The sequence below is a fragment of the Sceloporus undulatus genome, unplaced genomic scaffold (assembly GCF_019175285.1).
Source record: "Sceloporus undulatus isolate JIND9_A2432 ecotype Alabama unplaced genomic scaffold, SceUnd_v1.1 scaffold_12, whole genome shotgun sequence".
Classification (NCBI taxonomy): domain Eukaryota; kingdom Metazoa; phylum Chordata; class Lepidosauria; order Squamata; family Phrynosomatidae; genus Sceloporus; species Sceloporus undulatus.
In genome coordinates, this window is record NW_024802934.1 from 5003763 (window position 1) to 5021066 (window position 17304).

A 17304-nucleotide genomic window follows, 5' to 3' on the forward strand; every position below is an offset into this window, starting at 1 on the left:
TAATAATAATAATAATAATAATAATAATAATAATAATAATAATAATAATAATAATATTAAACACACACTTGAATCAATGATTAAGACTTGAATAAAAGAATAACAGTGTTACTAAAGAAAATACATGATATAGTATGATGTGATACCAAAGGAAGAAGTTGGTCAAAATATTTAGTTAAGCTTAGATTGACAGCTATATATAGTTAGGATGCATACAAACAAAGAGAGAAACATGGAAGATATGGATATCAAGTAAGATAGCTGTTGTGGATTTGGGAAGTGGAGTTAGATGACTGAATACAATAGAGAAAGTCAAGATGTCTTAATACGGAGTTGAGCAGCATAAGGAGAGTAAGATATTAGAAGAAAACTGGAAAGGAAGAAAAAGTGCTTATCTGTTCTATAGGCAGAACTTGGAAAAATTGCCTTTTTAATTACAATTCTCAGAATCTCCCAACTGTTGGCCATGGTGACTGAGGATTTGAGCAGCTGTAGTATAAAAAGCAATTTCCCCAAGTTCTGTTATAGAAGTAGGGTAAAAGGGGTGCTTTCGATACTGTGGATCTCACTTTTAGGGATTAAGATTTGTCCTTCTGTGATACCACCCATGGTAAGAACTAGGACTGGACCTTTTGCAGATCTTTATTCAGCCATAGCAATTGCCCACAGAAGAAAGCCCCAGACTATAAAGTGTGCCCTTGCAGAAAAGGCCCAGCAAGGGGAGGGGAGGTATTGTTCCTGAAAATTCTATTCAACTCCATCAAGAAATAAAAGCAGTTCATTTTTTAAAAGATTTTAAATATTTATAAGGCAAATAAATCTGAAATTTTGCAGGAAAGGTCCTCGTCAAAAGGGATACTTGTTTCCAGATCTAACAGACAGAAAACAGCTACAATTTGTTCTTTCTAAAGATGCTTAACAGGAGACACAAAAAGGTGGATTTCTGAACTGTCATTCACATTAGAATCTGAGGTCAATTGGCAGCTTCTGAATTGACTCCAATTATACTGCTTCCCAAAATAAAAAAATCCAGGGCAGAATTGAATCTTATTGGTGCATGCCTCATAATCTATCTTGAGTAGGTTGATCATGATAGAGCAACATCTGTAAATGCTGGATTTCCATTCTTTTCACAGTGTTGGATGGGATGCTTCTCTCCAGTGATCAACAAATATAAATGATAGCTTTTCTGCCCGAGGTGCTCAGCCTTTATGTAGCCAGGCTTCTTAGACTAAATTAAGACTTTAAACTCTGTGTTTAGAGCAGTGGTGGGCAACTGTAGAAAGCTTAAAGGGATGCATTATCCCCATAGGAGACTTTGGAGGGCTGCACCTGCTTCTGCAAAAAAAAAGAAAAGAAAAGCCCCCAAACACCTCTAGAGGGATATGAGGGCATTTTCACTATGTTTTGAATGTCAAAAAAAAGGCCTTTCCTAGATCAAAATTGGTACAGAGGGTCAGAAAGTGTGATGGAAATGCACCACATGCCCCCTAGTGGATGCTCTGTATCATTTCAAGGCAAAACAAATAATTTGGGTGAGTGGGTGTGCGCACGCACACACACACACACACACACACACCTACCTTAGGCAGGCTCCAAACATGGTGGAGATGCCCTCCATACCCCATAAAATGCATTTGTGTTTTGAAAATTTTCTTGCCAAAAATTCCCAATACTTGACCCCTGGGAGGACCTGGGGAACACAGAAAGAGCTGGAGGAGGGCATGCAGCCCACAGGATTGCCCTTTGCCCACCCCTAGTTTTGAATCATAGCTATAGGGTCAGTTTTATCCACAAATAATAAGGTAACTGGGCTGCTGGATAACACCAGTCACATTACACCTAAATTCACCTGATGGAGATGTATGTATAAGAGTCTCCAAAGCAAATATCAAGACTCAGACAAGTTAATGTTGAGAAAGAGATGTTCTCTCAGATCTGGTTGGTTAGTTTTAACCTTTGATATATTATCAAGTGAGCAATGTTCTCCCAGAGTGCCCACAATGAATATTGTTTATGGATCTCCTCTGTTGGCAAATTTCCTTTGTTTGGAATAGCACCCTTGCCATTAAGATGGGTAACAGGCACTCCACACAACTGATGCATGGGCTCCCTGCTCCCAGTGCCCATGCAGTGAGTATGGATGTTTGAACAGATGAGTATGTAGCCCTTATCAGGGCTGGAATCCAAGACTGCAGCATTCCACTTCCATTGGAAGATTGTGAATGCAGAGGCCTATTAGTGCATTCTTCTGTGCTGCATATGGCCATGCTCAACACATGGATACTGTGGGAAAGGCTGGAGAAACTGTATGGTATCAAAGGCTTGGGGTTTGTCATCTGATCATAAAAACTTATTAATAGTCATATAGGAGATCTGCTTGTCTTTCTTTCAACATACAAGCTTAACACTGCAACAGGGTTTTGTCATATAAAGAAATCAGTTATTATATTTGTTTATAGCTATGGTTTGAAATATACCCAATCCACAGAGAGACTTTAGACAGGCTTGAGTGAACAATATCTAGTCCTATTTTTTTAACTAAATGTTCACAGGATGATTGTCTTGTTATTTGGCATGTTTTCTTCTGTGTCATCATGGGGTGGGCATGGGGAGTCTACAGGTAACTATTGACATACACCATACTGGAAAGGAATGTAGATGAAATTGGCTTGAGTCTCAGTACCATATCTGCTCTTCAAGTATGTTTGTATTCATGCCTGCTCAAAAGTAAGTCCTGTTGAGTTCAGTGGGGCCTTCTTCTGATTAAGTGTATACAAGATATCAGCCTTTGTGTCCTTTCCCTGTTTTGGGAAAACATATATATAGGTTCTGCCATAATCTCTAAATTGTTATCTGTGGCACTTGAGAGCTTTAGTACTAATACTACTGACATTAGAATTTTTATGATAGGAGTTGGGGGTCGAAAGGAGTACCTTGTGGGGTTCTCCAGCATATTTTTCTTTGCAGGTAGTTTGCTACTAGTTAAAAAGCTCCATACAGACATGGCCCCAGTAAATGTTGTGGCTGATCTTTATTTCTTGTATTGCAGCCAAATTGTAAATAGAGGCTTATTGTTACTAGAGCACTTCTCAGCAGCAGGTGTGGTGTCAGTAAGTAACAGGAATAACAAAACCTGTTACTAAATTTACTAATGTTCTGCTGCTTCTTCTATTTGTTTTGTAGAATCACTATTTATTGTATATATCAATTAGAGTTATTTAATTTTGGTGATCCAGGCTAGACATGAAGGCTTTATATATTTTAAATATTTTACAGAAAGCTGTCGAAGAATCACTTAATGGTAGGTGGTAATTGAAATTTTGTACTTTATTTTAGGGTCTTGACTAGAGTATTGACTCAGTTTGAACAGATATTTATACAAGATAATGTAAAATTATTAATGGTCTTAAATCCTTGCTGGTTCATAGAGCTCTAATGGGCAAATACAGGTACTGGGAGATATTTGGTGACAGAGAATCCTTGGTTGTTTGGATCTCTGTCCTGCTTCGCTGGCTGTCTTAGAATAAATAGTACTTTTCCTTTCTAAATTGCTTTACAAAAAGGGATTAATCAACCAGTTTCTTAATAAAAGAGAAAGTAGATGGTGTCTGCTGCATGGGGTGCATGGATTTCTGTGATAGTGACGGACAAACATTTCCTCCTTGTATCTTGCCTTTGAATATTCGATATCCTAATTTGATCCAGTTGGCTGAGGCAAAAATCTTGCTAAGACTAATATAAATTTAAATGACATGTTGAAATACTCTAATTGGGAAGAAAGATCAGTGATCACTCTTCAGTTTTTCCCACTTTGCATGGAATTTTGGCATGCTGAAATCCAGTATTAAATTCCAATCTTTTCTAAGACCGTTGCTACTAACCTGTTCTTTATTTCTTTCTTATCCAACAACTAACTATTTGCTTCATTTTTCAAAGATGCAAAAGGAGTGATGTTACAATGATGGTGAGTACATTTTGCCTCTATTTATTGGACATATTTTTCAATTGGAGATTTTGCTTTATTCTTCTGTTTTTCATAATGGAATACATGTTGTCCATTCAGTAGTGCCACTAGAGTTCTCATCCCAGTAGACTCAAACTTTGTTTTAAGAATAATTTTTCCAGTTTTGAATGGAAACATTTGCTTTTAATAAAATAATGATATACACAATTTTTATAGCCAATGAAAAGCTGCTAATAAACTTTCTTATTTACTTACTAGGGTGTTTTTAATAATACGAATATAATTAATACTAGTAGTTGTTTTTGTTTTTGTTTTTGCCATAACCAGAGTATATCCTTGGATCCCTTAAGAAGCCCAGTAAAACAGATCTTCTTCACAAAATTTTGATGAAATGCTGAGTTCTAAAACTTAGTGCCACAGAGTTCTGTGAAATTTGAAAATATATTCCTCTTCCCTCCTTTGACTCATGCAGAAAGCTTAAGAATAGAAGGTTCAAAAACGATCAGCGATAATGGCTGACTACTGAGCCAAGAGAAAAATTCGTTTCCTATTGAGTATTATCACTTGCATTGTATCTTCTGTTCTTATGTTTAATTGAATTTAAGTAGTATGCTAACATTATCTTTATAACCTGAGTTCTTCACTGAATTTCATCTTTCATATAATGCACTCATCATTTACATGCCTTGTAGCACAGAATGCTACAGAATCTTTGTACCTTGTTGCCAAATTGCAACATGCATTAGCCCTAATTAGCACACTTAATTGTACTGAATTATGGGAGTTAGCACAATCTGGAAGACTGCTGCCCAGCCCTGTTGTATACAAATAACAAACATTTTCTGAGTATGGATTCATGTGTAACTAAAGTGGCACCATCCATACACAAGAAAGAGATACCAAGAGGAAATCTCAAGGTTTACAGAAACGATAGATAGATAGATAGATAGATAGATAGATAGATAGATAGATCACACATCTGAAAGGTGTGTGGCATAGCCTATTGGAAGGTGAGTAGCCCCTGTTGACCATGGGATGATAGTTGACCACAGAGGGTGAAGAACAGAAAACTGTAGATATGGTGGTGGAGTATCCTGGAAGAGGGAATGGCTAGCTAGTTGGAATTCTGAAAGGAGGATTTCATATTGCTACTTGAATGAAATATACTTTCCACTCTATTATTTTTATTTGTAAAGGAAAGTAATGCAAGGTAGAACTTCTATTGATTGTGTATGTGATCATTCTGTATAATTATGTGTGTTTGAAATGCAAATTGTTTGTGGAATGTATGTGTCTGGCAATTTTATGCTTACCATTATATGATAAGAGTGTAGTGGCCCACAGAGATGCCAATAAAATGTATTTTTATTTTTCATTTATAAATAAAATGAAAATACTAATTTTGTTATTAGTTGACGGAAAGAAACAAGAAAAAATAATTAAGCTAATGTTCATATTCTGTGTACTTCATTCATCATCTCTGACTTGCTATTTACTTCATACTTCATTGACTTCTGTTTAAACTAAATCCATTACATGGAGATCAAGATTAATTAATCTATGACTGCAACCTAACTAGCGAGTAATTAGGTCTCAGTCATTCAAGCAGTTCATCAATGTGCTAATCATGAGTGTTTCATCAGTTTGTTCCATATGCAACTTTTCTAACACTAGGTTCAATCAGAAAGTAATTGAAAGTCATTTATTCAACTTTGCCACCCACTGAGATTTGATGGGGATAGTATTTTTGTGGACTACTAGTATGAATGGTGGGAAAGATCAGTCACAGGACGCATTTGTGGTCCAGAAGAATCCAGACCCCCTCGCCCCTATGGTTTTTCTATTCCTAAAACAGTTGACCACCTCCTTTGAAGGACTTCAGACATGCCCCCCCCCCCCCCCCCAAAAAAAAACCAGTTGAAGAAATGACCAGAAGTGACATCATATCACATCAGTAGTGATTATGTGGTCTGCAGAGGAATGGCTCCTGCCCCATTGCAGTTTCCACACTCTGGTATAAATGCATATGGTAGGATCTGTCTGACAAGCAAGTAGTGAGCTCCACATCCAAGCAGGGATGCTTAAGGTTGCATATTTAGATAACTGCCCTTTGTGCTGTCTCAAAACTGGCTCCTGAAGGTCAGCAAAACCTCCAGAGAAACATCTGATGTGCTTGAATGCTGCTATCTGAAGCTGAGATCAGGAAATTTTTTCTACATATGCACACAGGACAGCAGTTGAAAGTATTAAAAAAAAGGGGGGGTGGGTTGACACATCCTCTTTTAAAAATTGGTTCTGTAATATATCTACCAAAGGGCCAATGACTTTTGCAGATCTTTTAGCTGCACACCACATTCAAGTACAATTTCGTTACAAAGTCCAGTACATAAAATACACAAGACTTGTATATTATAAAATGTGTAAAAACGACAGAACATAGACTACACTGCATTATCCAGTTATCAAAGAACTGTTGCAAGCACTAGCAGCAGCACATAAATTTGATTTTCTCTATAATTTTGGAGTCTGGACCTGAGGGAAGATTTTTGAAGATAGAATTCATCCAATCTGTGTGCATTAGGAGGGGCAGCATGGTGTAATGGTTTGAGTGTTGGACTAGGACACTGGAAGATGAGGGTTCAAATCCAGGCTCAGCCATGGAAACCCACTGGGTGATCTTGGGCAAGTTGCATTCTCTCATTCTCAGAGGAGGACAGTGGCAAACTCTCTGTGAAGAAATTTGCCCCCCGAAAAAAACATGATAGATTTACTAAGACACTAAGTTGGAAATGAAGTTATGCAGCAGCAACAACAAGCTGGATTGTGATTAGACAATAGGAATAAGAAAAATCCTGTGAATATTGCACAGAAAGGAACAACATATACAGTGCACCTGCGTCATATGCGGGCACGCTTTACGTGGCTTTCAGCTGGGAAAGGGGGCATCATGGCCCATAAGGGATAATGGCGTGTGCACTTGTGGTGCGCATACCATTTATTTCAATGGGGTTCAAGCATAGGCAGAATTCCCTTTACATGGGGCGGGGGGGGGCAGAACGGATCTCTCGCGTAAAGGAAGGGCAGACTGTACTCAGTGGTTTCCACTTACCTTTTATTGCAGAACATGCATCTTTGCTATAAATCTCTGTGATATCTCTCCAAAAGTGGAATAATAAATTGGACTATCATGAAAGATGTTCTGAATTTTGGCATGGTTAGGTTACCCAGATAATTCACTGGTGCAAATAACTTATCTCTAAAAGAAGAGGATTTTATAGCCAAGTTTAAGTGGTGGTGTGATTCTATGTTCCAAATTCTGTATTTAAGTATTTTCACTTTGCCTTAAAGTACACTCACTAAATAAAATAATCTAAAATGTTAAAATAGAAACAATATTGTAACATCCTTTATGTTAGGATCTGAGCCAGTTCTTATTTTCTTTATTGCAAGAGTTAGTTATAATGTCTGACCAGACTCTCAGATGGTATTGAAGTGGTTTCACTGCTTTTTCCATTTTGACTGAAAACGATCTGTTGAGTCAGAGGAACCAGTCCTATAGGGAGCAAAACAAAGGGGCTGTGCAGACAGGCAGCATAACACTGCCCGTTTTTGCCCCAGATGGAGGCTGCAGCAACCACACACTGAGACCTCCAGAGGGACCAAAAAGAACTTGCTTTTGGGAGGGTTCTTTTTGTGTCTCCGAAGAGATGCCATAGGCAAGCTTGCGCACCATGATAATATCCCCTTTGCACACAACAAGCATCATCATGGCACGCGCCATGTAAATGGGTGCACACCAAAATGGCGCCCGAGTGGCACAGTGAGAGCTCAGAGCGTAGGAACGCTTAGCCCTGACTACTTAAGGAGCCCTGACTACTTAAGAGCCCCAAAGTCTTAAGCAATTAAAAAAAAATGAAAAATTAAACAGAAATTAAGCCTGTCTCAAAGCTGTGTTAGGACAGGACAACAAAGGAATCTTTCAGTAACTTTAGTTTGTATAATTTCAGATAGTCTAAGCCAGGATCCACACATAATCTTGAATATTTGGGCAATCTGGTGCCTTCCCTTTGGGTAGAAAAACTTCCCCTGGACTTTCCCCATGGTGTTCTTTGTTTGGATCCTTCAGGATGCAAAGAAGTGAAAAACTACTCCCAAATACTTATAGTTCCTTATCTGCTCAATAGATGTCTCATTAATCTTCCACCTGCTTGATCTTACTACTAATAAAGAACAAGACATTAGTCTTGCCATAGTTGAAAGTTAATTGCCAAAATAAATGGCAGTTGGTCTCAGTAACTGCCTTAAGCCAGTGTTCACCTGGCTCTCCCAGTTCCAGTTTCAGTCAATTCAGTGTGTTCAATATTTACAAGGGCGGTATAGATACCATAGTGTTTAGATACAGTATAATTTATAGTTTAATTTCCATGCATCGTTAGGAGTATTGATCTTGTGAGTTTTTAATTCTTTGCAAATCTTTTCACAGAAGAGTCTGTACTCTTCACACATCCCACAGAGATGGAAACTTTGGAGTAACTGTACCAAGCTGGTGGGTTGTTCCTTAGAAATAATCTGCAGAAGTGTCCTCAAACTTTTCCTCAAAATACTCCTCAAAAAATATAAATTCAAAGATACTATCTTTCTCATATAGTATCAAAATACCAAGTTTTATTAACTGTGTATAGTAATAGTAAGAGAGCTAGCATGGCATCATGGTTTGAATGTTAGACTATGACATTGGAAGCCAGGGTTCGAATCCCTGTTGAGCCATGAAACCCACTGGGGGACCCATGGGCAAGTGATACTCTCTTTGCCTCAGAGGATGGCAATGGCAAACACCCTCTGAAGAAACATGGCAAGAAAACCCCATGATAGCATTGCCATGAGTCGGAAACAACTTGAATGCACACCACCACAACAACTAATTGCAAACTCAGTTCTCTAAATTCTCACACCTACAATTATACAGCCGAAACACCACTGTCCACATGCAAGAGTAAGGTATCAGTAGTTTGTTGTTATGTGCCTTCAAGTCCTTTTTGACTTACAGAAACTCTATTACAGTGTTTTCTTGGCAAGGTTTGTTCAAAGGAGGTTTGCCATCACCCTCCCCTGAAGCCAAGAGAGTGTGACTCACCTAAGGTCACCCAGTGCATTTCACGTCTGAGCATGGACTCTGGCCTCCAGAGTCATTGTCCAACACCTAAACTACTCTTCATGCTGTACTTACAGCTGACTTGTTTTCACTTGCTGCAGAGACTAGGACCCGGAACAATGGATGCAAGCTACAAGAAAAGAGATTCCATCTCAACATTAGGAAGAACTTCCTGACAGTAAAGGCTGTCTGACAGTGGAACACACTCCCTTGGAGTGTAGTGGAGTCTCCTTCGTTGGAGGTCTTTAAACAGAGGCTAGATGGCCATCTGTTGGGGATGATTTGATTTGGATTTCCTGTATGGCAGGGGGTTGGACTAGATGGCCCTTGCGGTCTCTTCCAACTCTATGTTTCTATGATTCTATGAAAAAATATTCAGAAGAGGAAATGAGCCAAAAGAATACTGGATATCCCTGGCTGCCTCTAGAATACAGGCTCACTGTTACAAGAAGAACAATGTGTGTAAAGGGCAACAGAAAGGAACATGTGGAGGAAGAACATGGCTGATGAACTGGAATACTCCACACCTCTCCCACACGTAAACCCTTTTACAGTACAAGACCTATGTGAAGGACCATATTCATCCATATGAGCTTGCTTGGGTTTGTGCAGCTCTGACCTCTTCAGAGGTGGCCCTTGTCTTGGTCCTGTCAACCTCATAGACATGTTTGGTGGGAACAGAGTAGATAATATAACTTTCTTTCAGATGAAGCCTTACTTTTTGTGCATGTGTCAGCAGGCAAAGAGCGTTTTTTATTCAGATGGGGGTTTGACAATTGACTGGATTCTGGGAAAGCGGCATTTAATTGACTAATGCTGTACTTCTCCCTTGGTTTGTTTTTAAATTGCTTTTTAATTCAGTGGTGTTTTATAATACTGTATTTCAGGTTATGTGCTGTGTTTATGTTTTATAACTTTTGTAATTTTTAGCATCATTTTATTCCATTTAAATGAGATTATTCTAATTGTTTTTCAAATTGTATTGGTAAATTTTTAATCAATTTTATCTGTAATCTTCCTTGGGTCCTACTCAGGGATAAAGACATTTATTTATAAACTAAATAAATTTTGTTTAATCCTCATCAGGATGGATTTTTAAAAGTTTCTATTTAGTGACCCAAGTGGTATTCTCACCTCTGGTGTCACCCGGAGTGGGGTGGGGCTGATGGGGAACAGGGCCAAAAGAGCACCCACACCCTTTCTCCATTGCAAGTAGACCACCACTGCACTGGAGGACATGCAGGGGGCACACAAGGGTCCCTTTTATGCCTTATGATAGTGACTTCCCCCCACACTCACCTCCATGTGTCCTTGAGGGTGTTGAGGCAGATGGGGAAGCTGAAGGGGCTCTCCTGGGGTCTGGAGATGCCCAGATCCATGCTGGTTGAGTGGGGGCCACCAGAGTTGGCAAAGAGGCATGTGGGGTGGTCTGGTTTCATCCCCCCTGCCCCATTGGCTGGGCATGGCCAAAGGGGTACAACTCTACCCCTCAGGAGCCCCCAGGACAGGAGGGTTGTCAAGCAAAGGGGGTGGCCTTCCTCCTCAGGGCAGTGCCTCTTCCTCAGCCTTCAGACACAGGGCTGGGGAGAGGGAGACTTCCAGCTACTCATGCCATGGTGAAGCAGGGTAAGATGCACTCCGCCTCCCCCCCCCCAAGCAGGAGGAAGGCCCAGTTGGTTATCACCTCTTTTCTGAGGTTTGACCTGGTATGGGCTGCACCACCACACATACCTAGTGCCACCCCTGAGTGACCCCTGTAATATTTTCATGACTGGATGGGAATTCCAGTGAATTTCAAGGAATAAAAATGCCCCACATCCACAGGAGTGTTTGCAAGTATAGAATAAAGGGATTTCACAATTCCCAAACAACAGGACCAGAAAACAAATGTTCCAAACATTTATTTTGAGTAGCTGGTATATCTTCTTTTCTGGAGGGAAAAACAGCACAGTTTCTACCTTCTAAAAATATTTCTGCTGTTATTTCCAATTGAAAAAAAATTCTTGAGAACTCCTAAAATTAAAGAATAGTGCAGGAAAACATCGATTGGTTTGTTTGTTTGTTTGTTTTATTGGTAAGAAGCAATGGTATCATGAGAGGTGTTTTTCTAACCCAAAGAACAGCAGGGTCGTGAGGGGAAAAGGTGACAAGGGGGCCTTCAGTTAAAGTATTGGTGTGAACTAAAGACAAGGGGAATCAATAGCTTTTAGGACCATGATGGGGGTGAGGGTTGCATGAAACTTCTTTTCAGGGTCCCTTAAAACCACAACACAGCTTCACTGATCATTTTGTGGAGTGGTGTCTCCCACTCTTTGCCTGTCCACAAGAGCTCACTCCCTTAGCTGCATCTTTCACTGGTGATAGCGATAGCCATAAAAATCTGACTTTATTGACCGGTGCAATTAAGCCATTGTCCACACAGGGGGCAGAAGAATAGGTATCAGTGGTCTCATGACCCCAAAGACTGGCACAAAGGAAAGAAACAAACATTCATACATATATACTTTTCCATATGATAATCACACAGCATCCTATCTCTTCATAGCCTTAGTGTCACTATTTAGCAGGTCACATTTCTACAGCATACATACTAAACTCCTGTCCCATAATGATCCTTTAATGCCTAGCAGCTCCAAAACTGAGGAGGGTACCTTTTGGTAGAGAGATGTATTTTAGAGCTTGTGTCCTCAGTAAAGCACCCTGAGTTCAGAAACTACAATCGTGAAAAGCATCCAAGCTGTGCAGGCATCAGATATAACTAGACATAGCTAGGTGCCCCTTTATCAACCATGTTTGCATTAGGCTTTGTAGTTTTGTCTCTATTATCCCCCTTGCTGCATTCCATTCTCTGCTTATCTGTCGACATTCAGGGTTGCTTGCTATATCTTGAAGAACTGTAGCAAAGGGCAGGGAGAGATAAGCATACATTTTCTCCTCTTTTCTATTGGCATGCTGTTTTCTATCGATATCTCATAATAGTTTTTGTTACTCGTTGTTACTATCCGTGGCAGTGGCAGTTGGGAAACTCTTGCGAACCTTGGGCACAGGACATTGCTTCTGTGGCTTGAAACAGCACACACAAACACACTGGCTGCACTCTTCTTTGCCCCAACGAAGAAGGATTGAGAGTCCTCACCAGGGAGAAGCTTCTGCTCATCTTGGGAGCAGCAAGCAAGTAGCTGGCTGAGCAGCAACTGAGAGGCCTCTTGCCCTCACTGGCTTTTGTTGGAAAGGTGGCATGGGTGAGAGGTTTCTTGGTTGCTGTTGAGTCAGCTGCTCAGTTTTGCTCCCAGGATGACCACATACAAAGCAACCAAGGTTGGCTGTTTTGAATTTACAGTAGAACAATCGACCTAATATAAGCAATATGTATGCTGGGGGGGGGGCGGTAGGATGGTTGTCATCTGAGAAAAAAGGGGGCAGTAACTTGGAAAAGTTTGGGGAACACCGATTTAGAAGATATAGAGCATTGGTTCTACTCTGACTGGGAAATCGGGACATCCAGTAAGAATCTTTTCCATCATACCTTTTAAAAATGACAAGGATTAAATATAAGACTTTCTGCATGTAAAGAATGTGGGGAGGGGTTACTGATCCAGAAAGGAAAAAAAAGACTCTGGAAGTATTGAAACTTTCTCGTAATTTTTGTTCTGATTTGAACCTGCATATTTATGGTTTTGTATCCAAACCTTTTCTTAAAATATCTTTATTCCCCCTCCCTCCCCCTGGTGTTCTTCCTTCTCCCCCCCCCCCCCCGGTTGCTCATATTTCACATCTGACTTTTCAGAAACTGACGTTTCAGAAACTGAGTTTAATTTCCACTGAGTCCTTTTTAATTATTATCCAGGAATTATCGTCATCGTCAAAGTGCTCTATCAATATTACACTAGTTAAGCATTTGGGTCATTTTCCTTTATTGCTAGCATTCGCCTTTCCTTCACTTGCTCTCTGTTGAATCTGGGTCCTAGAAACAATGGCTACATTTCTTGGTAAGATCCATCTTAGCTAGTTCCAGTGTAACACAAACAGATAGCTATGGAGAAGTACATATCTTTTTAGGAAATACTGGTTTAATTTGAACTGACTGGGGAATGAAAAGTCTTTGTTAATGCTGAGATTCCCTGGGAATGCTTAGGGATGGGGAAAATAGGATATAGATCTCCAAAATGAAATTGGTTTATAAAGGAACAAAGCCAGGGACTTTCAGAAACTTTTCTTGCTTGGAGAGGTTCTTTATCTCTTTCAATAAAATTGTATGTTTGAACTAATTAACACATGCCTAATAGGCATCTGAAATGCATTTGCACAATCATCAGTAAGTTTGGGTACTTGAAAATAGTTATGAAAATAAACTTTGCTGGTCTTGCATAGCAATTGCTATCGCAAATTGGCTACATTACTGCTGTTATGGGTCATCTTTTTTCCTTCACTTTTAGAGTAAAAAAAGAAAATTGGAGAAAAACTCATTTCATTAGATTTTTGATATTAGAAAGGACTCAGATTTTTGAATAACCGTTTTGTGTTTATTTTCTAGTTTCTCTCGTGAAGTAACTGAATCTGCTGTGGACATGGAAACAAGTGGAGAGAGACTTTTGTTGATACACCGTGGCCTTGATGATGCACTACTCAAAGAAAAAAGAAAATCAGGAAATTAATTGTTTTTGCATGTGTGGAAAAGTGCTGTAATTACTTACATGATGTAACTTTATAGTCACAGCAGCTGTCGTAACTTTCGAGAGAGAAGTGCGTGTATGCACATGAGGTTTTTTTCTTTGGGGGTGGATGAGGGCAAAACTACAAAAGACTCTTTTTATCCACTGTAATATGTCTTTTTCATGCTGCACTTCTCAGAACAGTTGAACTGCCTCTTTGCATAAAGACCAAACTCCACAAAGGACTAATCTCAGACATCACAATATTGGCACATTAGCTACCTTCTTCTCTGGGCCATTGTACAGCAACTTCTTATATGGAGTTGTGCCGCCATCCTTAAAATTCAACACAAAACACAAGTCGTAGAGCCGCAATGCTGAAGATGGAAAGTAGAGGTGTTTTACCTTTTCCAAATAACTTCCCAGAGGCAATTTTATTTACTCTTCCATTTATAATATTGAAGTTAATTTTTTTCCGGTGGCCTAAAAAATAGCCAAAATCTGCTGTGTATTACACTAAGAAAGGCTTACAATATGAAACATCGGTATGTTTCATCACAGAACAGACTTCTTTGGGACCACTTAAGCAAATCTTTGTACTGCATGATAAATACTATTTTCTTTTTGGTTTTTACTCACTTTCCTCTAAAAACCAACCCAAAACCAACCTACCTTTTGACATTTTGTATGACAAATGAAGAAAACAGCATTAAAATAAGGGTATCATTTCTATAACATTTATTCTTACCTATACAGTGTGAACATGAGTGGATGTGGTACAGGATGAACAAATATTGTACCTTGTATAACATTTTTAAAGATCTATAGCAATTAGCCTTTTTTCTAAAGAAAAGCTTGGTTTCCAACTCTTTCGTATCACAAAAGTCCAATCCACCTACCTGCTGTTAGTATTTCTGCTGTATATACTGGAATTCTTTATGTGCTTTGGTGATCAGTATTGTAGTTCAAGTAACTTCATCTTTTATTTTCTGTTCTTTCATTTAAAAGCAATGGCCGTGTTCAGCTTTAGTGGCACAAATCCTGACTTCTACACCGAGAAGTGTAGTCCTTTAAAGTTCATAATGTTGAAAATCAACTGCAATAGTTCTGCTAATTAAATCACATTTTCCCCATTTTTAACAGAGCCATGCAGACAGACAGGAGCTGTTCTTTTTCACACAGTAGGTTGTGAACATTCCAGATTACATTGCAGATACTTCAGCTGAAAGTATGAGTTTATTTATATTGCAGTTGCTGCGGTTTGATAAAAATTTCACTCAAGTCTCCATCAAACAGAATCCTGGGATTTATAGTTTGGTAAAATACTTAGGATTTGCACTAGAGCATTCTAGCACAAAGTGTTAAATACCTCACCAAAGTGCTAATCCCAGGCTTTCATAGTATGCCCCATTTATGTATTACTTATTTTTATGGACAGTTTGTCTTTCTTCCAACATGAAACCCAAGGCAGTGAGGGTAGTTAAACTACTACAACTATATAGTATAGTGTAGATATACTCTCATTTATTTATTTATTTATTTATTCACTTTTTTTTAATGAAGCTTACTTCCATCTTGGCCACATTAGGTCCTGTATGGGAGAAAAGTGGGTTATAAATAAAATAAAATGAAATAACTCTTCTGTATCATTTCTGTGATCCTGCCTTTCAATTATTCTCATGTATAGAACTCTGCAAGAGTATCTATGGAACTGTATTCCTGTGCCTGTCTAGTTTTCATAAATGCTGAAAACATGTATAGAATCTGCTCTGAACACACTACATGGAAAGGCCTTGTCTGTTCTGCCACTTTCCTACAGAGAATCTATTCACAATCAATACATTACAAGATCAATTGCATTATTTAAACCAATATTTTTATTGTTCTGAGCTCCTAACTTGCAGTTACTTCCCTTTTTGTAAATTCAAGTCACTTCCATGAAATGCTCTTCATTTGTTAAAAAAATATTCTATGAGACTTTTTCTCACTCTCCTTATAGCTTTCCAAATACAGATTGTCAGTGCATTTTTTTTTCTTATCAATAAACTGTGTTTCACCTTTATGAAGTGTTTGTTTTATTCTGTTTAGGTAATTATTCTGTTATGTTCCATGTCCTCACTTTCTTACCCGAGGAACAAAACAACAGTGGTAGGCTGATAGATGTCCCTGTTCTTCCTACCCCATCTGAACAAAAAATGCTGCCTAGCAGTGCTTGAGGGGGGGACCCTTCATGAAACTGGAGCCTGTTGATATAGTTTGCCTCTGGTTCTTAGATTGTTACATTCTCTGGGAGTAGGGCTATCCTATATTGCCTCTTGATTTTCATTATGAATTTTAGTTTTTACACCAGTGGAATAGTCAATGGCTCATATTTCTGCAGTACTTTCAAATATTATTCTTGGGCGCCTGGACCGTGGTGTAATTTATTCATATAATAACTGCTAAACTAAGCGGGAGGGCTTCACTCATTTGTCTAGTCTGAATAAGGTGGAATTCAGAATCAGTGCTTCTTGTTAGGGAGATATTAAAGAGGGCAGGATTGCTGACAAGCTTGTATATCGGCTTTTATATTGGGGATGCTGGATCTTTATTTAATTACATTACTGTGTGTGTGCTTGAAGGTTTATTATCCTGAAACAAAATAAAATATATTAGTTGATCAGTGAATGAGTTCCATTCCAAATATTTTGCTGATGGATCGCGCTTCTTCAGCATGCAGAAGATACAGTTCAGTGAAGTTATCCCACAGTTTTAAGTTATTTTGTTTAAGAAGGGACAGGGAAGACATGGCTTTCCATATGTTGGACTGCCACTGCATTCAACACTTACTGGGTGGGACTGATGGGAATTCCCATGACACATCTGGAGGACCACACATTCCCCATTCCTGTTATAAAGGAAAGTAACTGTAAATACAGTTGTATTAAACACAGTGGATCACATTCTATTCTATAAATGGAAAATTCCTGAGACTTATTGAAAGGCTTGAATTTTGCATATGCCCTTTTGAGAAAGGTATAATATTGCAAGAGGGCCATCTGTTTTACATTTCTTATGGCTGACTTTAAGAAGTGTTAACTTTTCTAAACTAGTCCTTCATTTTCCCTAATGTTTTGAGGGACCAAAGCGATTATGGTTATTTTAAAGATTGTGTGGATTCTTCTTCTTCCTCTTCTTGAAAATATAAAGCCACATGCTTGTTTCTCCATTTGGAGAAATCTTCTTTCAAACCTAAGTGTGCTTTTATTTATTGAACATGGCTTTGTAAATAGAACCTTATAATTAAAATAAAACTGTTTAATTTTTTTGTGATTCTCTTTGAGTCAGCACAATAATTACAAGGTCCGGTAGGCTGCATTTCCATCACTGTAAACCTGTAAACTGTGGTAAATTGTTACAAATTCCTGTTTTTAACAATGTGCATAACATTGCCCCTTTATTTACTGGAAATATGTAACCATTAAAACAAAACAAAACAAGAAATCGGTAATGTGGTGTTTGAAACTGAGTTCACTACTGGAGTCTAAGTGACC

The 17304-nt window shown here is 38.8% G+C and overlaps 1 protein-coding gene across 4 annotated transcripts in view; it reads left to right on the forward strand.

Annotated features, from left to right (window-relative positions):
* The window catches only part of LOC121917205 (leukocyte surface antigen CD47-like), a 100878-nt gene extending 85047 nt beyond the window's left edge, over positions 1-15831 (forward strand). For 2 of the 4 annotated variants that reach the window (XM_042442953.1, XM_042442955.1), the window contains one exon: positions 13654-15831. In XM_042442953.1, coding sequence (XP_042298887.1) covers positions 13654-13665 — 12 coding nt within the window. In that variant the 3' untranslated portion in view covers positions 13666-15831. Of the gene's footprint in view, positions 1-3279; positions 3305-3939; positions 3968-13653 lie in introns of all 4 variants that reach the window. The other 2 variants (XM_042442951.1, XM_042442952.1) reach the window with 2 other exon arrangements.
* Positions 15832-17304: the final 1473 nt, after the last annotated feature.